Raw genomic sequence first — 23,108 nt, 5'->3', positions numbered from 1 at the left:
ATTGTCCCCTTAGCATATAGCCACTAAGTCAGGGGCCTCAAACTCCGTACAACATTTTGTGGCCCTGCCCTAGAGGAATCTTTTTTTGTTTTGTTTTGTTTTGTTTTAGTTGTTTGGGTCACACACCCCCAATGTTCAAGGCTTACTACTGACTTTGCACTCAAGGATCACCCCGACTTTACCTCCTGCAGCCCCAAGGTAAATTGAGTTTGAGACCCCTGCTAAGTATTTCTGGGTATAGCTCAAAAACATAAAAAGTTAATAATAATCTTCTTTTTAATCACAATAAAGTATTCTATAGGAGCCATATATTGTAATTTGCTTGACTGCTATCAACATTTGAGCTAATTGTAACTTCTATAACAAATGTAAAAATCTGAGGAGCTAGAGATATAGTACAGGTGTTAAAGTGATTGCCTTCTATGTGACCAACCCAGTTCAATCCCCAGCACCACATACTGTCCCCTAAGCACCACAAGGAGTGATCCCTGAAGACAGAGCCAAGAGTAAGCTCTGAGCACAGCCAGATGTGGTTCAAATATGAATTTAAAAAAGTGGGGGAAAAGGCAATAATACAGCAGGTAGGGCATTTGCCTTGCATGTGGTTGACCTGGGTTCAATCCCCAGAATTCCATATGGTTCCCCATGCCTACCAGAAGTAATTTCTAACTGCAGAGACAGGAGTAACCCCTGAGCACCACTGGATGTGGCCAAAAAAACTAAAAAAATAAAATAAAATAAAAAAAAGAAGAATTCTACACTCTAAATTCAAAGGCTTAAAATCTTAATTTCTTTGAGTTTGTCTGGTTGGGTTTTTGTTTTTGTTTTTTGGGCCACAACAGTGATGCTCAGGGGTTATTCCTGGCTATGCGCTCAGAAATCGCTCCTGTGGGACCATGTGGGACATCAGGGATCAAACAGCGGTCCATCCTAGGTTAGCATGTGCAAGGCAATCACCCTACTGCTTGCACCACCCCTCCTTCTTTGAGTGTTTTAAATAAATTTTCATAAAGTAGTAATTAGAATCCAAGAACACAGCTAAAGTCTTCTACCAGCCATTCTATCATTGACATTTGTTGAAGATAATTGGAATTTGTCAGTGACAGCTGAAAAAGTTAATACCAGTCAAACAACATATTGTCTCTCTTTGAAGGATATTTGGGGATTCAGAAAGTGATTCTGAAGCTCTGGAAACTTGAATAATTCCCAGAATAGAGCAAGAACTAGAACATAACATCTGCAAAAATAGCATTTTCAAAATGGCTGACCCCAAACTATCGAATAAATTTCTAGATTCAAAGATTTAAGGGGTAAGGAGCTGGCTGGAAGATAGTTCAGCAGGTAAGGCACTTGCTTTGCACATGGCTGACTGGTGTTTGACCTCCAGTATCCCATATGGTTCCCCATATGGGTTCACCGCCAGGAGTGATTCCTGAGTATAGAATCAAGAGTAACCCCTGTACACTGATAGTGTGGCCCACAAACAAAAATAAAAAGTAAAAGAGGGAGCATCCCCCCAAATTTTTTTTAAATAAAAAATAAAAAGGGGGCTAGATTGATAGTACAGTGGTAGGGCATTTGTCTTGCATGCAGCCAACATACAGCCAACCTGGGATTAACCTGGATTCGATCCCTGGTATCCCATGTGATCCCCCAAGACTTCCAGGAGTGATTTCTGAGCACAGATCCAGGAGTAACCCCTGAGCACTGCCAGCTGTGCCCCACCCCAAGAAAAAAGAAATATATTCAGGGCTAGAAAATTAGTATAGCAAGCAGGCTTGCCTTTCACGTGTTCAAGCCAATTTTGATCCCTGGTTCCCAACATAGTGCCTGAAAACACAGAAGTGATCCCTAATCACAGACTCAGGAGCAAATCCTGAGTACAGCTAAGTGTTGCCCAAAAACAAAAAGAGGGATTAGAGCAGTGGCATAAGCAGTAAGGCATCTGCCTTGCCCATACTAGCCTAGGACGAACTGTGGTTTGATCCCCCAGCGTCCCATATGGTCCCCCAAGCCAGGAGTGATTTCTGAGTGCATAGCCAGAAGTAACCCCTGAGTGTCACCGGGTATAATCCAAAAACAAAAAGAAAAATGTTTATTTCTCTCTCTTTTTTTTTTTTTTTTTTTTTTTTGATGGGAGAGGCACACACCTGGCTTTACTCAGGGCTTACTCTTGGCTCTGTGCTGAGTGATCACTCAAGGAGTTTATAAGGTATTAGTAATGGGGATCCAACCTACAGTGCTAGGGATCAGACATGTAAGGTAACTGCTTGGCCCTCTATCTCTCTGGTCCTAAAGTTTCATTTTATCACAGCCAGGCCTTTTCTTTTATGTGCATATAAATTTTTTTTTTTTTAGTTTTTTTGGTTTTTTGGGTCACACCTAGCAGCGCTCAGAGGTTACTCCTGGCTCCATGCTCAGAAATCACTCCTGGCAGGTTCGAGGGACCATATGGGATGCCGGGATTGGAACCAATGACCTTCTGCATAAAAGGCAAACGCCTTACCTCCATGCTATCTCTCCAGCCCCGCATATAAATATTTTATGAGTAGTGGAGCCATAGTGGAGCTGTACTAAACCACTTTAAAGATGGGCAGTGAGTATGAACCTTAACTAGAAACTAATCATAATGTAAGATTCAAATCACTGTCATGGCCCCAGCCACATATAAGACAAATGGCTTACCCTCTATACTATCTCTCTACCTATCCTAAATTTCTTGACTATTTGGAGTATGAGACTGTGGAGGCACTTAAGGGGCCCAGTGACTACCCTCTTTGATATTCCATTGAACAGTCCAGTTACTCCATTCTAGAGCTTAAGGATGAGATATGTTTCAGTCCTTTTGGTTCTAGGACACCATCCCAGAAGTACTTAGTGCCTCCAAGGCCACACCTTGTGGTTCTCAGAGAGGGGGTCTCCATGGCTTCACCCGTGAAGCCCAGGGGGCCAATTGGTGCCAGGAACCAAACCAGGAATCTACTTTAATTCCAGTACTACATCTTGGCCCTAACTGATCCCCTTTGTATCGTAAAATGCTTATAAAAACCAGGGGCATATGGGGCCAGAGGGGTGGCAATAGAGATAAGGTATCTGCCTTGCAAGCACTAGCCTAGGACTGACCACAGTTCGATCCCCCATGTCCTATATGGTCCCCCAACCCATGAGCGATTTCTGTGCACATAGCCAGGAGTAACCCTGAGCCTCAAACGGGTGTGGCCCAAAACAAACAAACAAAAGAAAACCAGGGGCATAGCTCAGTGGTACATCCTTTGCCTTCTTTTTTTTTTTTTTTTGACAAATATTTTTACTTATTTATTTTATTTTTGGTTTTGGGTCACAATCAGTCTCGCTCAGGGGTTCCTCCTGGCTCTATGCTCAGAAATCATTCCTGGCAAGCTCGGGGGACCACATGGGATGCTGGGATTTGAACCACCATCTTTCAGCGTCTAAGGCAAACTCTCTACCACTGCGCTATCTCTCCAGCCCCCATCCTTTGCCTTCTATGTGTGAGATCCTTGATTCAATGCCTGCCACCATCAAAAGAGAAAACTAGGGCCAGAGAGATAGCACAGAGGAAGGGCGTTTGCCTCGAAAGCAGCCAATCCAGGATGAATGGTGGTTCAAATCCTGGCATCCCATATGGTCCCCCATGCCTGCCAGGAGTGATTTCTGAGCCAGAGCCAGGAGTAACCCTGAGTGCCACAGGGTGTGACCCAAAAACAAAACAAAACAAAACAAAGAAAACTAAACAAACTAAAATAAATATCTTCCAGCAACTTTATCATTTTTAGAAGCACCCCATTTTCAATCTATTACTGTGTCTACTGCCCCTGTTTCTCAGAAAACTCTCCAACTATTCCCTCAAAGTCTTTGGCAAGAGCTTCTCTCTTGCAGCCAACAAAAACTGCTTAGTAGGACAAAAGGTGTCTCTGGAAAATTTGATAGAGGCACTCTAGGAAAGGCAAATTAAAAATATCAGCCAGGGGGTCAGAGCAATAGCACAGTGGGTCAGGCACTGCCCTTGCATGCAGCCACCTGGTTTCAATCCCTGGCATCCCATAAGGTCCCCCAAGCACTGACAGGAATGACCCCTGAGTGCAGAGCCAGAAGTAAGTCTTGAGCACTGCTGAGTGTGAACCAGAAAACAAAAATTAAAAATAAAAAAGTAAAATATAGGGCCAGAAAGATAGCATAGAGGTAGGGCATTTGCCCTGCATGCAGAAGGAGGGTGGTTCAAATCCCAGCATTCCATATGGTCCCCCTGAGCCTGGCAGGAGCGATTTCTGAGCACAGAGCCAGGAGTAACCCCTGAGCGCTCCCCCCCCCCCAAAAAAAAGTAAAAAATATATTAGCTAAGATTTAGCTCAGCAAATTATCTGCCCTGGGTACCACAAATAAAAGAGAGGGAGGGAGGGAGGGAGGGAGGGAGGGAGGGAGGGAGGGAGGGAGGGAGAGAGGGAGGGAGGAAGGAAGGGAAGGAGGACAGAGGATGGAAGGATGGAAGGGAGGGAGGGAGGGAGGGAAGGAGGGAGGGAGGGAGGGAGGGAGGAAGGAAGGAAGGAAGGAAGGAAGGAAGGAAGGAAGGAAGGAAGGAAGGAAGGAAGGAAGGAAGGAAGGAAGGAAGGAAGGAAGGAAGGAAGGAAGGAAGGAAGGAAATGTTCAAAACGTAAGAGAAGTTGGTGCTCTGAAAGCAAGCAGCTGAGTTACACCCCATACTGCTAAGGCCTGACATTCTTTCTTTGCATAGTATGAGATGCAATATCCACAACCACCTTGTTGTCCATCGGTGCTCAGCTTAGCAGCTTCCTTCAACAATCAACTACCAGATTTGTCCATTCATTTCACCTAGTACTAATGCCAATGTCTGGGGCCCAAGAGATAGCACAGTAGTAGGGCGTTTGCCCTGCATGCTGCCGACCTGTGAGGGATCGATTCGAATCCCGGCATCCCATATGGTTCCCCGAGCCTACCAGGAGCGATTTCTGAGCATAGAGCCAGGAATATCTCCTGAGCACTGCCCAGTGTGACCCAAAAAAAAAACAAAAAAAACGAAGAAAGAAAAAGAAAAAGCCAATGTCCTTTGGAACCTGACTTCTACTTCCTCCTTTCCAATTAAAATTCAATCTGTACTACTATGGGAGATGCAAATTTATACACTGCTAAAATGTCTGCTTGCTGTATGCAATTTTTTTGCCCCTATTAACCAGATTTTTCAAGAGGAAAAAAATTCAAGGGCCAGATAGTACAGCAGGTAGGGTGCTTAAATTGAAAGCATATGACTTAGGTTCGATCCCCAGCAACCCCAGTGGTCCCGTGAGACCACCAAGAGTAATCCATGAGCACAGAGCCAGATGTAAGCCTGAGAACAGCTGGGTGTGGCCCCAAAAACAGAACAATAAAAATAAAGCATACATTTTCCCTCACATAATACAGAACTTGTCAGTGAAGTCACCTTTCACTGAAATTTACTGAACACAATAAAAATACCAAGATAACCCCAGAATTTCCCCTTATTTGTTTAACACACTTTTTTTTTTTTTTTTTTTTTTTTTGGTTTTTGGGCCACACCCGGCGGTGCTCAGGTGTTACTCCTGGCTGTCTGCTCAGAAATAGCTCCTGGCAGGCACGGGGGACCATATGGGACACCGGGATTCGAACCAACCACCTTTGGTCCTGGATCGGCTGCTTGCAAGGCAAACGCCGCTGTGCTATCTCTCCGGGCCCTGTTTAACACAATTTATGTAATACAACTGCAAACTGGACTTTAGATGTTCTGAAGACCCTCTCTTGAAGATTTGACCCTAGATCTTTAAGTGTCTTTTTAGTTTTTCAGGGTGGGAGAGGGGATTGGTAGGGTTCTTTGGTTGTTGGTTCTTGGACCACACCCAAGAATACTTGGAAGATCATGCAGTTCCAGGGATAGAACCCAAGTTCCAGCATGCAAAAAAATGCACTCTGCTCTTTGAGCTGTCTCCAGTCCCTGAGTGTCCTTCTAAAAGTATAATTACAATCACCTCACAGTCTTTTTTTTTTGAGGGGGGTGGGAGGTCACAACCGGCTGCACTCAGGGGGTTACTCCTGGCTCTACGCTCAGAAATCGCTCCTGGCAGGCTCGGGGGACCATATGGGATGCCGGGATTCGAACCACCCTCCTTTTGCATACAAGGCAAATGCCCTACCTCCATGTTATTATCTCTCCAATCCCAACCTCTCAGTCTTTTGACTAAGATCAAGTATAAAAGCATAGTTATAAATGCCTTGGAAGTCAAAGAAAATTTACACTACAAGGAGAAAATACAGACTTTTTCCCTTCAAGTGTTCTACTCTACAATGCTTCCCAAAGTGATTATTTCACAGGAGTCACCTGAGACTCTTAGAACAGACATAGTAACTAAATGTAACCAGTGCTCATTCCACTGAGTCGAGTTCTCTGGGACGGAGAATGCAATTCTTCTTCTCCTTTTATTTATTTTTTGCAGGGAGATAGGGAGGGGAATAAATTGGTGATTGGGGACTATTCCAAGCTTGAGACATTGGTGGGGGATGGGGTCACTACTAGTAGTAGTGGGAAGATTAGGCAGTGCCAGGGATGGAACTTGAAGCTCCTAAACACAAAGCATGTGTTCTAGTCCTCTGAACTCGCTGTACTGACCACTGTTCTATCTCTCTAGTCCCATGAGACTTGTTGTCTTAGAAATGAGAGTAACAACATATGCTCTAAAAAAAAAACAAAAAACTATGCTCTGTCATAAAAATACTGTTCAACATACAACAGAACCAGGAGCAAGACCAAGAGTAAGAACCACAGGCTGTGGGCTCAAAATTGAAAAAAAAAAAAAAACCCTTGAAAAAAATTGAAAAAAAAGTTAATATACTACCTAGTAAGTTAAATGTGAAGCATCCGTTGCTTTTAATAAGTTACACAAGTAACATTTAACTAGATTAACAAGATTTTGAAAACAGAACCCAACCAGGGAATTTCAAGATATCTCTCAACTAAAATGTCAATCTAACCTTGATTCCTCTTATAAGACATGAGGAATACTCAATTTAAAGTACATCTCGGGGCCAGAGAGATAGTGCAGCGATTGGGCATTTGCCTTGCACACGGCTGACCCAGGATGAACCTCAGTTTTATCCCCTGGTGTCCCATATGATCCTCCAAGCCAAAAGTGATTTCTGAGCACATAGCCATGAGTAACCCCTGACTGTCACTAGATGGGGCCCAAAATTTAAAAAACTAATAATAATAAAGTACATCTCACAATAACACAGAGTTCCACCAACCAAGTTTCTGGATACTATAACATTCATAGTAATTGGGAAACTGAAGTTTCCTGACTCAAGTGTAAGAAACAGTACATTTCAAATTCTGCATGGCCAATGGCAAACACTCTATAAAACTATACAGACTTACCTGTGGTACAACATCCTGTAGAAAAGTCACCACACTTTCCATGTAGGACTGTTCTCTGGAAAGAAAAAAAGTGAAACAGAAGACTTTTATCATGACAGCTTACAATGGAGCAATGGAAAAACCTCCTTTATACAAACCCAAAATATTCAAGCAGATTTTTAAAAAGAAAAATCCAAACTAGATCAATTCTCATCACCTGGTAATCCTGCTAATCTATTTAAAGTCTTGTGGGTCTTCCTATGTTAATGTATGAAAAAGAACTTTCATCATTTCTAAACATTCTCTCTTCCTACAATGCATGTTCTCCTGGTTTGAAAGACCTAACATGTACTGGAATTAGTGATGACAAATGACTTGGCTAATGCAGGACCTTCCTTTAGTCAGAGCAGAGGAGTGCCCTAGTTGGAGAAGAAAAACTGTCGCTGATGACTCAGTATCTTGTTACCTTCTCCTTAAACAGGTTATGAAACTAGTTCCTTAAGTGTATGTAGTCATACATATCTATATTCCTATTTTTTCAGGTTTTTGGACCATACTCAACAGAGCTAAAAGGACTAGGCATGAGATCATACTAAGAGGCTAAGAGGACTAGGTATGAAATCATACCCAGCCTCCCATATACAAAGCATGTACACAGTTCCTGAGCTATCTCTGGCCCTTCCAATCTCATTTCTTGCTGCCAGTTACTCAGATCAGTCACATATGCATTTTGTTACTATAATTTTTCTTTTGTTACTATAATTTGTGAAGGGCTTCCTTCTTTCAAGACCTTTAGCATAGCTTTCTGTTGGAGAAGTCACACCCAGGGGCACTCAGGGCTTACTCCTGGCTCTGCATTCAGAAATCACTCCTCCTATCAGGCTTAGAGGACCATTATGGGACGCTGGGGATCAAACCCGGGTCAGTCCCAATTCAGTCACATACCAGGTGAACACCCTACCACTGTGCTATCGCTCTGGCCCCTAGAGTAGCTTTCTTTCCGTTTGGATTTCTTTCCATATCCTTCCCCCTATCACATCACCATCTTAAATGATTTTTTGACTGCCTTAAAATATCCTCCACACTGTCATTCTCTATCTCTATACTTATCAACAATTGCATTGGATCATTTTTGGGATGTACTTCTTTTTTTTTTTTTTTTTTTTTTTTTGGTTTTTGGGCCACACCCGGCCGTGCTCAGGGGTTACTCCTGGCTGTCTGCTCAGAAATAGCTCCTGGCAGGGACGGGGGACCATATGGGACACCAGGATTCGAACCAACCACCTTTGGTACTGGATCAGCTGCTTGCAAGGCAAACGCCGCTGTGCTATCTCTCTGGGCCCTATGCCAAATTTTTTGGAAAAAAAAAAAAGTGGACAGGTTGAGCCTAAGAAATAGTACAATAGGTAGAGCACTTGTCTTGCTCTGGTTCAATCCTTGGCTTCCCATATAATCCCTCACACCTACCAACAGTGACTCCTGACTGCAGAACCGGGAGTCACCTTTGAGCACCACTGGGTATAGCACAAGCAACAAACACAAAAATTTCCCCCCCCCCCAAAAAAGTGGATAGGACCATTTTGTTAAGTTGGTTTTTTGGTTTTTTTGGGGGGGGTGGTTGCCCACACCTGGCAGTGCTCAAGGGTTACTCCTTGCTCTGTACTCTCAAAGTACTCCTGGAGGTGCTCTGGGGAACATACAGGATGCAGGGGATTGAACATGGATCGGCCATGTGCAAGACAAATGCCCTATCTGCTCTGCTATCACTTCAGCCCATATGTTCTTTTTCAATTATGCCTATAATACTGAAGAAAACAGGTGTGACAATGATGCAATTATGCAATAGTAATGATTATGTACTGAAATACTGTACCTCAAGAACCTATAAGCTAGTACTTAGTCACTAAATAGACAACTGAGTATTGGGGCTGGAGCAGTGGCACTAGAGGTAAGGCATCTGTCTTGCAAGCGCTACGAACCACAGTTTGATCCCCAGAGTCCCATATGTTACCCCCAAGCCACGAGCAATTTCTGAGTGCATAACCAGGAGTAACCACTGAGCATCAACGGATATGACCAGAAAAAAAAAAAAAAAGAATACTGAGGAGTGGGGCTGGAGAGATAGCACAGCTGTAGAGCATTTGCCTTACATGCAACCAACCTAGGATGGACCTGGGTTCAATTCCACATCCCATATGGTCCCCCAAGGCTGCTAGGAGCAATTTCTGAGTACAGAGCCAAGAGTAAACCCTGAGTGCCATCAGGTGTGCCCCCCCCCCAAAAAAAAAAAAACTTAAAGAAAAGGGGAAAAGTACAAAGATCAAGGGGCCTGAATACTGGAGTGACAGCACAGTAGGTTTGTCTTACGTAAGCATGGCCAAACCAGATTTAAACCCTGGGATCCCAAATGGTCCCCCAGCCTGCCAGGAGTGATTTCTGAGCGCAGGTGATGCTCAGGGGCTACTCCTAGTTTGTGGGAGTGGGGTGGGGGTTCCTCCGGCAGTGTTTGAGAAACTTTGTGGGACAGGGATTGAGGATGGAACCTGGGTCTCAGACGTGCAAAGGATGTACACTAGACTTCTATCTCCCTGTCCCACTTCTGAATGGAACTATTTCAAAACTAAAATACTAAAACACTACTTCTAGTACTAGAGAGAAGCCTTAAAGAGAAGTGCATGCATCGCACACAGGATGCCCAGGTTCATCCCAGCACCAGTGTTTTCTAAGCACCATCCAGGTATGACCCCAGAGCACAAAACTCTGAGAAGTCCCTAAGCACAGCCAGATAAAACCCCCAAGCCAAAAACTAATGAAATAAAATAAAATGTTCACTCTGAAGTCTCAGATTGTTTTCCTGTAATCTTTTTTTAATTGTTTCTGTTTTGTTTTGTTTGGTGGCAATACCCATCAGTCCTCAGGGCTGACCTCTGACTCTGTGCTCAGAAATCATTCCTGGCAGAACTCAAGGGACCGGACCAACCATATGTGTGCCATGAATCGAACCAGGGTCAGCCCTGTGCAAGACAAGAGACTTATCATCTATACTATTGTTCCAGCCCCTCCTGTCATCTTTTTAACTGATTATAGTGTTTTAAATATATAATATGGGGTTTTCATAATTTATTTTTTGTTTGGGAGCTACAGTCAGCAATGCTTAAGGGTAACTTCTGGCACTGAACTCAGGAGTAACTAGGGGAACCACATGGGGTGTGTTCACAGGTCTTTAGAGGACCAGATGAGATCCTAGGAATCAAATAATAGAATTGTACGTGAGAATCAAATATGGGAACTGAGCCTTGTACAAAACAAAACAGATCAAGTGCTTTATTCACTGTATTATCACTCCAGTTCATATTTTACTATATAAAAGATATAAAGATATTTATAAAAGATATTTAAGATATATATCTCTTAAAACCACATTATTAAAGATATATACTATAATAATACATATAATAATATATCTTAAACCACATTATGCAGGACCAGAGCAATAGTATTCTGGAGAGAGTTTGCCTCTCATATGGCCAACCTGAGTTTGATCCCCAGCATCCCATATGGTTCCCCGAGCAGTCAGGAGTGATTCCTGAGCACAGAGCAGGAGTAACCTCTGACTGCTGTCAGATGTGGCCCCAAAACAAAAATAAGCAAGTAAACAAAAAAGGGGCTGAAGTGAAGCGATAGCACAATGGGTAGAATATTTGCTTTGCGCATGGCCAACCAGGGTGTGATACCCAGCATCCCTAAGATCTCCCTAGATTGCCAGGAGCAATTTCTGAGCACAGAGCCAGAAGTAACCCCTGAGTGATGCCAGGCTGTGGCCCCAAAACAAAACAAAAAAAAAGGAGTCTGCCATAGAGGTTGGGGGTGAGAGTAGAGACATGGGAGGATAACTGGGGAAACTGGTGGTGGAAAATGAACACTGATGAAGGGATGGGTGTTGGAACATTGTATGACCAAAACCCAACTCTCAACAACTCTATATATGTCATGGTACTGTAATTTTAAAATAAAAGATAAGGTTGGAGCACATACTTGCTGAATCCTCAGCACTACAAGGTCCCCTCCTCAACTGGCCAGAAACACACATACACACAAACACACACATACACACATACACACACACACACACACACACACACAAATGGGCTCAGGGTAGCCCTAGAACACCAACAGGTGTGACCAAGAAAACACAAAAAATATTGCTATTTAGGAGCTGAAGCCATAGTACAAAGGAGAGGGTGTTCACCTTGCATGCAGGAAACCAAGATTCAATTCCTGGCATCATTTATGGCCCCCGAGTACCGCCAGAAGTAACTCTGAGTACAGAGCCAGAAGTAACACCTGAGCACTGCCAGGTGTAGCCCCAAAACAAACCAATATATATACATATACATGTGTGTGTATATATATATGTATATATATTACTCTTTAGATTGAAACCTGTGGTTTTCTTGTGCTCTATAAAGTGTGCTAAATGCACCAACTTGGCTCTCCAATTCATCATCTTCTTTGGTCTTAACAATAATATAATCATCCTCTAAAACTAAACTTAGGAGCTAACAAGATGGTATGGCAGGTAGGGTGTTTCCCTTAACTAATATAGGTTTAATGCACTGCATCCCATGTGGTCCCAAGGCATTTCCAGGAGTGATTCCTGAGTGCAGAGCCAAGGTAAGCCCTGAATACAGTCAGATGTGGCCTAAAGACAAATTTAAAAATTAAATAAAATCGAACATAAAATATTTAAGAAAAGTAGATACTATCCAGAAAGGTATTATTAATGTCAATTACAACTGAGTATTCTCTTTTTTCATGCTTATCTGAAATTCACTTACGTGACAGCTTGGGGACGAACCACAACTCCACCAGTACAGCGACTGGGTCTTCTGGGAGAATCTGTAGCCATAGCTTCATTCACAAGACCTGTTTTCACAAAGTAAAGTTAGAAAAGAAAGGACTACTATTATAGGGGCTGAGAAAAAAGGTTTAAAGGCACTCATTAGAGATCACTTGTCAAACTGCCTAAAATTGGAGAAACTTTCCCAGAAATTCATATTACACATGAAAATTAGAAAGGAATAAACAACAAAGTAGCTAACATTTTGTTACACTTCTTTTTGCAGTTGGGCCAAACCTCAGAACCACAAACTGGTTAAGACTTGTTCGATCTTTGGATTCACTGTTAAACTAGAAAAGAGAACCAGATCGTGGAATGGAAAAATCTAGCACAGGATCACTATCAAAATTAATGTGCTACTTGTATGAGCCAAAAAAATAAAGAATTAACTGAAGTCCTATGTTGGATTGTGAAAGTAGATGAAACAGTATTTCAAGACCAACCACACAGTGAGCTGATACCTTCCAACTAAGGCTGGTAAATCTATGAGTCAGACAGCATAGTGTAACTATGTTCAGTGATGGATTTAACTAGACTTATTGTCATGATCAGTTCACAATATACACAAATATTTAATTATGACTGAACTCCTGAAAAAAAACAATCACATCTAATTTTTTTTACAGAGGGCTGCCTGGCTACAAGAGTACCAAGATGATTTAACTCAGACTTAACTTCCTGCTAGTTGTCAGAATCTAAAATCATCAAAACTCACATGACACCAGAAACCCTTTATCCTTTTTCACAACATGGGATCTCTGTCTGTCTGTCTAGTAGGCACGTGAACCCCTGAGGAAGATTTTTAAAAGCATGAAGCATGGAGTTAAGCTTATGAGAAATGACAGCAATACTGAACACCTCTTACAGGACAGCTCAGGACAGACCAGAGCTTCTAAACAATCTTAAAAAAAAAAAAACCTAAAACCATCACATCCCAGCAGAGGGTCCTATCACCCTCATTTGCAAACTCCCAGATCTGTGAACCCTCATGTGCAACAACCACCAAAAACACCCTGTACCCCTAACAAGCCTAGTTACCCCCTTCCCTCTGTGGATACCTTCACAATCCCATTGCACCCTTTCTTTCCCGAGTCACAGCCTCTCAAGAACCGTCCTTTAGGGGTACTGAACTACCAGAGAACCCTCGCCAGACACCCCACGAGGCCCCACACTCCTTCAAAAGAGATCCTCGCCCCACTTCACCTCCAACGCCGAGGCAGGCACCTCTGCCCCCGGCCGCCCTCTGGTCCCTTGCCCTGTCTCCCTCCCCTCCCCCTTCCCACCTCACCATCCCTCCCACGTCCAATTCCTTTCCTTAACCAGCCAAGCCCCCTCCCGTCACGCTTGTTAGCCCCCCTGGTCCCTTCCCAAGCCTCCCCCCAAAAATAAGCCAGAGCACCCAGCAGCCACTCTCTCTCACCGGCCGCCCCGCCGGTAAACGCTGCTCTCCAGCTCCGGGCTCACTGTTTGGAGTCTCCGCGCGTGATTGACAGCTACCACTTCCTACCCCGCCTCGGCGGAACTACCTTCCCAGCCAATCGCAGAAGCCGCCGGGCTCGGAAAGGGCCCCGCCCCTGAAGGTCGTCTCAGCCAATCACCGAGTAGAACGCCAGATAAGCCCGCCCCCTCGAGCTCAGCCAATCCGCAGAGGGGGCCGAGGGACAACAAAAACAAGTCTGCGAGTTCGGGTGAAGCGCGGATGTCTGGTCAGGTTCGGTTGCGAACGCAGTTAGTTTAGCAGGGAGGAGGAGTGACGACCATGTTTTTTTTCCTCTACAGACAAAACACTCCGGTGGTTTTGTTCAATACACGACTTCCTGTCTCCTGACACCCGAGCTGTGTCACAGTTTGGAAACTGCGAGGGAGTGAGTGGGAGGGCGGATTGGAGGACGGGTCTGTTTACATCGAATTCTCGCGACAGCTGGTTCGAAGCGCGGAGCACGTGGATCTGGCAGCTGCCAATCATCCTGGGCTGACCAATCGCGGAGCCCTAATCAGGCTTTGCCCTGCCCTCTTCGGATGTGTTTACCTTCCGGGAAGCGAGGCAGGCTGGCTGTGGGGAGCAGCAGCCCTGGAGCTAGGGGCTTGCTCATCTGGACGAAGGACGCAGGCAGGCATCTGGCCTGTCCAAACGGGTTTTATTGTCCACGCCCGACTTCTTAGCTGTGTGTTTACTCTCGTGGGGAGGAGCTGGAGGCTTCAGAAGCGGCCTTTAGAAGTGTGTTGCCATTTATTTCCAAAGGCTCGGCGCAAGTCTATGGACTCCATAAGTCTTACTAAATTTAATAAAATAATCCTACTTTTAAATTAGGACTGGAGGGAAGAGAGTCCAATGGGATGGAGGGCAGTGCTTTTGCATGCAGGAATTTTTGATTCTTCATTCTTCACCATGGAGACAGACTGGGGTCTTTGTAGGCCATGAAACAAATCAGGAAAGCTGTGAGACTTATTAAGTTTGTTTAAACGGGCAAATTCGGTAACTTCATAGATTATAAATAGATAAATAAGGACGAGGATGGAGTAGATAATAGGCTCAAGAGAGAGCCCAACAAGACTGGAACACATAGTTTGCTTGGAGGAGAAATGGGTTAGAGTCCAAGCATTGCGTGGTCCCGAGTGCATTAAGCCGGCGAGTAGCCCCTCAAAACCTTCCAAGATTCACCCAAATACAAAATTTGGGGCTGGAGAGATAGCAAAATGTGCAGGGCACTTGCCTCTTGCGGGTCTGACCCAGTTTCAATTACTAGAATCTCATATGATCCCCCAAACCCAAGAGTGATACTTGAGCGCAGAGCTAGAAGTCAACTCTGAGCATGGGCTAGTGTAGCCCAAAAGCTAAAACAAAAGGGGGTAAGGGAACAAAAATAAAGTATACAATTTAATAATTGGAGGAAATTATGAAATGTAATTCTTACACTTATCTCACAACAGCAGGAATTTTTATTTTGGAGCCATACTTAGAGGTATTCAGAACTTAGTCCGGTATGTATTCTAGGGATTATATGGGATGCTGAGGATAAAACCTTGATTGGCAGCTTGCAAGACAAGTGCTCTCCCCACTGCACTACCAGCTTGCCTGCCTGCCTGCCTGCCTGTCTACCTGCTTACCTTCCAGCCTTCCTTTTGAATTAATCTAGGGTGTTTACAAGGTAGATGCTCTACCAGTGAGTAATACCCCTAACCCTGCCTTAACTTCTTTGTCTTTTTTGTTTGTTTGGTTTTGGTTTTGGGTCACACCCGGCAGCGCTCAGGGGTCACTCCTGGCTCTCGCTCATGGCAGGCTCAGGGGACCATATGGGATGCTGGGATTCGAACCACCGTCCTTCTTCTGCATACAGGGCAAACGCTTTACTTCCATGCTATCTCTCAGACCCCATCTTCTTTGTCTTTTAAATGTTTTTGGGGTGTGTGTTTCATATCTCTTTTATCCCTACTATAAAGGAAAACTTAATGATAGAATAAGACTTACAATTTTTAACACCTCAAAGCCCAAACACACCAGACTAAGAGATAGTTCAAAAATTTGTACTTTAATCAAGAAATTATTATAATCAGGGCCGGAGCGATAGTACAGTGACAGGGTGTTTGCCTTGCAAATGGCAGACCTGGATTCAGTTTCCAGCATCCCATGTGGTCCTCCTAAAGTTCCAGGAGTGATTTTTGAGCACAGCCAGGAGTAACCCATGAGCATGGCGCCGGATGTGACCCAACCCCCCCCCAAAAAAAAAAGGAAAAGAAAGAATTATTATTCTCCCAGGGCTGGACCAATAGTACAGTGGATAGAGTGATTGTCTTGTACATGACCTACCTGGGTTTGATTCCCCAACATCCCATATGGGGTGCCAAGAATAATTTCTGAGCACAAAGCTAGGAGTAACACCTGAAAGCAAAGCTGGGAGTAACCCCTGAGAGCTTCCGGGTATGACCTAAAACTCAAAATATAAAAGAAAAAAAAGGGACAAAGGATAGCACAGAGGTAGGGTGTTTTTCTTGCACATGGCTGACCCAGGACAGCCCTGGGTTCGATTCCCAGCATCCCATATAGTCCCCCAAGCCTGCCAGGAGAGATTTCTGGCTTCAGAGCCAGAAGTAACTCCTGAGCACTGCTGAGTTTGGCCAATGAATAAATAAATAAATAAATAAATAAATAAATAAATAAATAAATAAATAAAAAGTAATTATTATTATGAGACAGGAAAATTTCTCAAGGGTTGAATTACATGCTTTGCATGAAAGGGCCCAAGTTTTGATCCCTGTGCAGTGCATTATAAGTCTCTCCTGAACACTACTGGGTATGATACCAACACAAAAAATTTTAATTATTATTTTTATGTCTTCTAGACCTCATTATAAGAATAAAAAAAAAGGGGCCAGGTCAGTGGCGCAAGCAGTAGGGCATTTGCCTTGCACACGCTGACTTAGGATGGACAGCGGTTTGATCCTCCCGCATCCCATATGGTCTCCCAAGCCACGAGCGATTTCTGAGTGCATAACCAGGAGTAACCCCTGAGCATCACCCGGTGTAGCCCAAAAAAAAACAAGAATAAAAAGGGAGTTTTAGATGATGCAGTGTATAAGGCTCTTGCCTTGCAAGCAGCTACATTGGTTAGATATCCAGAACCGCTGGGAGCCGGGAGGTTCTGCCGACATTGCATTTGGCAGACCTCCGCCATGCCAAAGGCCTCTTTAACCAGGCCTAGGAAGGGGTGCGGGACATGGGTCACCCCAGCACCCCTCTACCTCCTTCCTCCAGTACTCCAGGGCTTTTCCTGGCCACATGGCTGGGCAAGCCAGCGAGGTGGGAATAGCAGCACAATAGGTTCTGGCATTAGGACTTAACAGGGAAGTTTCCTTATTGAACCTGTACATTTTGAAACCACTCGGGGGCACTAACATTATGACAAATATATGGATATCATTGTGTTTCATCTGCTTGTCATTATCTGAACGCCATCCAGGAGCTCGTTTTATTCCTTTACTCCCTCACTTTCATCTCTTGTTACCCCACATCTAACCATTTTTCTGTACTAATGATTTTTGTTTTGGCCAAGGTAGATTACATATCTTTCACAGTAATTTTTTGGGTGGAGTCTGAAGCTTCAGCAGACAATGCGTCACGGCAAGGTTTTATGCTTTTTGGCCAAGATAAGGTGAAGATGCAGCCTCGGCTGCCCCCCACAGCCTTCTCTCTCCTTCCTCCCCATCCCCAGGGTTATTTCTGGACACCTGCTCAGGATCCCAGCAAGTGGGTTCTGGTGAGGTGCAATTTAAAAGAGACCCCAGGCTTCCTTACTCCTGCAAGGGGCCAGAAGGGGACAGGGGAACTTTCAACTTCCAGCAATTAGGAAGTAAACGCCTCTCGGGGAGTGGGAGTCTTCAGAAGGCAACAAGGGGAGGACATGGCTCCATGTTCTCTTTGCTTGTCCAAATCACAGACCAAAGTGGTGTCTCGGAAACACTCCCCTCCCTCTTGACTATTTCTAAAACATAAAAGGGACACGTGTATCTCCTTTGTATAACTCAGATGTATTCCCTTAACATCTATAACTCTTTTCGAACATCCTCATATAGTGACAATTTTGCCCACTGGATTTATTATTTGATTGCTTGATTTTTCCCCTTTGAGATTTGTTTTATAAGCAATGCTGGTAGAAGAGTATCTTTGTACAGATTTCATGTTTGAACCAAGTTACAGGGAATGTTGGATTTTATTCATCAGCCCCCAGATGCACCAACAATATCTTGTGGCATTGCTTCTCTTTTGCATAGGCACATTAAAATGGGGAAATAATACATATGCAAACAAGTCCTTATCTAATAGAGATGGGAACACAAATTTGGTGATGTAATTAGGCCTTTTACCCTGAACATTGGCATAATGATTTGGCTTAGGCCTCAGAAGAATGGGCATCGCCCACACACAACTGAACAATGGATACCATCTATGGAAACAACCACAATTGTCTATAACATTACCAGGATCTAAGCCTCTACCAGGGAAGACCTACCACTGCTTTGGCATTGACTTATTCCAAAGAGTGCTCCCAACACCCAAACGACTCAGCAACAGTCTGCATGCAGGGCAGATCGCTCCGCACTTAATGGTATGCTGAAACTAGAGGATGCTCCACATCAGCCTGACATTGATGAAAGAAATGCACAGAATCCAGAGTCTTTAAATATAAGAATCTGATACCAACAATAGCTAAAGTGTGAAAAAGTTTCACCGGGACCTTGAGAATGACTCGAGTTGGACGGACTGGTATGCCTGGAACCCAGAGTCGGTCTTATGCCAATAAACTTCTGGGGTGAGGCCTTTTTGTAATCAAGTCAAGGATTTTTTTCCATTTTCCCCATATTTTTCTGGACCTATGCAAACAACGGTGATTGCCACTATCACACTTTAACTATATTTTTTTTACTCATCCTTTAAGGAAAAAAATACAACTTACTGGACTTAAAAACAAATAACTGTAGTAGAATGCCTGTCTCGAATACAGGCAGAGGATGGGAAGGGGGGAGGGGTAATGTTATACTGGAGAAGGGGGTGTTCTGGTTATGACTGTAACCCAACTATGATCATGTTACTTAAATAAAAAATATTTTTTAGGGGCTGGGCGGTGGCGCTAAAGGTAAGGTGCCTGCCTTACCTGCGCTAGCCTAGGACGGGCCGTGGTTCGATCCCCCAGCGTCCCATATGGTCCCCCAAGCCAGGAGCAACTTCTGAGCGCATAGCCAGGAGTAACCCCTGAGCGTCACCGGGTGTGGCCCAAAAACCAAAAAAAAAAAAAAAAAAAAAAAAAAAAAAAAAAAAATATATATATATATATATATATATATATTTTTTTTTTTAAGAAAAAGATATCCAGAACCACATATGGTCCCATAAACACTACCACTTGTGATCCCTGAGCAAAGATCCAGGAATAAAAGCCCTGAGCATAATCAGGTGTAGCAAAAAGTTAAATAAATCCCAAGGAGACTAATCAGAATAATTATAAATGAGATACACAGTATGTATATAGGGATTTTTTTTCAGGTTTTTTCCTTGCTAGGGCCTCTCCAGTGGTGGTGGAAACTACAAGACAACACAGAGCATTACTTGGGAGGTTATGGAGGTCCAGGAATCGAATTCCAGGTTTTGTGCATTTTCGGCATGTGATCCAGTCCCCTAGGATATGTGCCCAGACCCTGGTTTTTCAGTTTTGTCTGATTTGGATTGGTTTTGGAGCCACATAGCAGTGATCAGGGGTTAGTCCTGGTTCTGTGTTCAGGTATCACCCCTGAAAGTATTCAGAAAACCACATGAGATGGAGATCAGCCCTGCATTAACTATATGTAATGCCAATCTCTAGATCCCTTTACTATCTGCAGTCCATGTTGGTTTTTTTCTTTCAGTTCAAACAGCATTTTATGTGCACAGTTAAACTTCACAAGACTTTGACAATGAAATCAAAAGCATTATAAGGTATCAGAGAGATAGCACGGATGGTAGGGCACTTGCCTTGCACACAATTGACCTAGGTTTGATCCCCTTCATCCCCTATCATCTTCTGAGCACTTCTAGGAGTAATTCCTGAGTTCAGAATCATAAGTAACCCCTGTGCATCGCTGAGTGTGGCCCCAAAACAAAATAAAAAAATCATAGGAACCAGAGCAATAGTTCAACCAATACAATGCTTGCCTTGCACACAGCCATCCCATTTTCAATCCTTATCATCCCATATGGTCCCCCAAGTGCACAGACGTGATTTCTTTTTTTTTTTTTTAATTTGGTTTTTGGGTCACACCCGGCAGTGCTCAGGGTTTACTCCTGGCTCTATGCTGAGAAATTGCTCCTGGCAGGCTTGAGGGACCATATGGGATGCCAGGATTCGAACTATTGTCCTTCAGCATACAAGGCAAACGCCTTACCTCCATGCTATCTCTCTAGCCCCCCCTTTTTTTTTTTTTTGGTTTTTGGTCACACCCAACAGTGCTGAGGGCTTACTCCTGACTCTATGCTCAAAATCGCTCCTGGCAGACTCAGGGGACCATATAGGATGCCGGGATTCGAACCACCGTACTTCTGCATGCAAGGCAAACACCCTACCTCCATGCTATCTCTCCGGTTCCCGAGAAGTGATTCCTAAATTCATATCCAGCAGTGATCCCCGAGTGTTGCCCCCCCCCAACAATACAAGTTGACTCACTTATTCAACAAATATTTGACTATCTACTGTCAGGCACATTCTAGACTCATAATATAGCAAAAAAAAAAAAAATCAACAAATGTGCTTCTAACTTTAGCCAGAAAATATCTCTGGTAAGAGGACAGAAATAAGCACCCCAACAGAAAAATTCAAGTAGTACAAAAAGCTATAAAAACAGTAATAGGTGGGGGCCGGAGAGATAGCATGGAGGTAAGGTGTTTGCCTTTCATGCAGAAGGTCATCGGTTCGAATCCCGGCATCCCATATGGTCCCCTGTGCCTGCCAGGAGCAATTTCTGAGCATGGAGCCAGGAGTAACCCCTGAGCACTGCCGGGTGTGACCCAAAAACCACAAAAAAAAAAAAAAAAAAAACAGTAATAGGCAAGTAAATTGTGGTGAAGGCTGCTTCTTTTAGGTATCATAATCGAAGAAGGGCTTTAAGGAGATGACATTTGAATAAAGATCTTTTTTTTTGGGGGGGGCCACACCCAGCGGTGCTCAAGGGTTACTCCTGGCTGTCTGCTCAGAAATCACCCCTGGCAGGCACGGGGGACCATATGGGACACCGGGATTCGAACCAACCACCTTTGGTCCTGGATTGGCTGCTTGCAAGGCAAACACCGCTGTGCTATCTCTCCGGGCCCTGAATAAAGATCTTAATAAAGCACCTGAGAAAGCTCTCTCTAAAGGAAAATAGGACAGAAACAAAGGAAGATAGGTAAGGGACCCTTGCTGAATGTATTTTGGGGAATAGTAAAACATAAAAGACATTTCATAATCCTGGGGCCGGCAAGATAGCATGGAGGTAAGGCATTTGCCTTTCATGCAGAAGGTCGGTGGTTTGAATCTCAGCATCCCATATGGTCCCCCGAGCCTGACAGGAGCAATTTTTGAGAATAAAGCCAGGAGGAACCCTTGAGCGCTGCCGGGTGTGACCCAAAAACCAAAAAGAAAAAAAGAAAAAGAAATTTCATAATCCTGAAGTAGTCTTAAGTTATGTCCCCTTGTATAATATAGATTCTTAACTTGTGGGCCAGAGCAATAGCACTGTGCTAGGGCATTTGCCTTGCACGCAGCTGACCCAGACTGACCTGGCTTCGATCTCTGGCATCCCAAGCCTGCCAGGAGTGATATCTGAGTGCAGAGTCAGGAGTAATCCCTGAGCACTGCCAGGTGTAGCCCAGAAACCAAAAAAAAAGAAAAAAAAAGGTAACTATAACTGTAGTCTGGAGTACATGCATTGTCTACAGGCAGCCCAAGTTTGATCCAGTCTACTGCCAGAAGTAACCACTGATCATGAGCATGGAGATGGGAGGAGCTTCTAACCACTGGCAAAAAGAAAAAAGAAAAGAAAAAGAAAAAGAAAAAATTTCTTCAAATTGGGGCAGGGGAGATAGCTCCAAGAATTGGAATACATTCTTTGCATCTGAGAAACCAAAGTGTTCAATCCCCAGCCCAACAGGGTCCTCGAGCACTGCCAGAAGCAACCCACAAACAAAATGCTGAGACTAGCCTGAGAACCACCAGGTAGATCTCTACCCCACCCCACCCCCAATAAAAGAAAAAAAAATAACTGCCTCCAAATTAACTACTTATGTTTACTAACCGAATAATTATAATTGGTTCATTTTCTTCTCTACAAAATGGTTTATGATACCCTTGTGTTCACTTTTTGAACATAGGTATGTTGCTTGAGCTTAGTAAGTACTCCCAGACTATAAATCATTTCAAAGTATTGGGATCTAGGGATACTTTATTTGTTTTGGGAATACAGGGATGAGAAGGGGTCACTCCAGTAGGTGCTCAGGGGACCATGTAGTACCAGGCATTGAACTTAGGCCTCTTGGATGCACCAAAGCTAAAAGTATTTCTCTGGCTCAGACTATTTTTGTCAGGGTGAGCCTACAGCAGTCCTTGGGGCTTACTCCTGACTGTGCTCAGGATGGATCACTCCTGAATTGAAAGCAGGTTGGCTGTGGGTGGGCAAGGCAAGCATCCTACCTATTGTACTATCTCTGGCTCCTAACCTGAAACTTCTAAACACTATGTCCTTTCCAGGGCCAGAGCGATAGCACAGCAATAGGGCATTTCCCTTGCTTGAAGCTGACCCGTGATGGACCTCAGTTTGATTCTCAGCATCCCATTTGGTCTCCCAAGCCTGCCAGGATCGATTTCTGGATTTCTGAATGCATAGCCAGGAGTAACCCCTGAGCGCTGCTGGATGTGGTCCAAAAACAAAAACAAAAGAAAAATGTCCTTTTTCTGAGCCATCTCAGCCTGGAAATTCATTTTCAGTGTGATGACTTCAAGCCAAAGTTCTTTGTTCTTCCAGCTGCTACAATGATTCATTATAGTAAATGACTAAAGAGGAAGGGTGTCTTTCTTAGTCTTTGCATATCCAAAACAAAAGTCCCAGAGAATTAATTGTTAGAAAACCACATTTCTAGGTCAGTTTGTACTTTATTGTGTATTTTTGTTTTGATATGATTAAGGGTATTTTTTGTCTCGAGCAAGCCATTGCTTCACTCTACTAAAGTGTTTTTAGCTACTAAAAACACTTGAATAATCATCACATGATCTAAACAGTTGTGAAATAATCTAATTTTGCTGAGAACTA

At 43.8% G+C, this 23,108-nt stretch overlaps 1 protein-coding gene across 1 annotated transcript in view; it reads right to left on the bottom strand.

The window, feature by feature from the left end:
* Window positions 1-14,392, bottom strand: part of BCAS3 (BCAS3 microtubule associated cell migration factor) — a 662,199-nt gene extending 647,807 nt beyond the window's left edge. The window contains exons 1-5 of the mRNA XM_049764542.1: window positions 14,329-14,392; window positions 13,826-14,002; window positions 13,720-13,758; window positions 12,238-12,325; window positions 7,421-7,475 (exon numbers count right to left, since the gene is read on the bottom strand). Of these exons, the coding sequence (XP_049620499.1) occupies window positions 7,421-7,475; window positions 12,238-12,325; window positions 13,720-13,758; window positions 13,826-14,002; window positions 14,329-14,392 (423 nt within the window). The remainder of the gene's footprint in view (window positions 1-7,420; window positions 7,476-12,237; window positions 12,326-13,719; window positions 13,759-13,825; window positions 14,003-14,328) is intronic.
* Between the last annotated feature and the right edge of the window lie 8,716 nt (window positions 14,393-23,108).

This window comes from Suncus etruscus, chromosome 1, assembly GCF_024139225.1.
Source record: "Suncus etruscus isolate mSunEtr1 chromosome 1, mSunEtr1.pri.cur, whole genome shotgun sequence".
Classification (NCBI taxonomy): Eukaryota; Metazoa; Chordata; class Mammalia; order Eulipotyphla; family Soricidae; genus Suncus; species Suncus etruscus.
The sequence above is the reverse complement of the archived record's forward strand: the minus strand, read 5'-3'. Positions and strand labels throughout refer to the sequence as shown.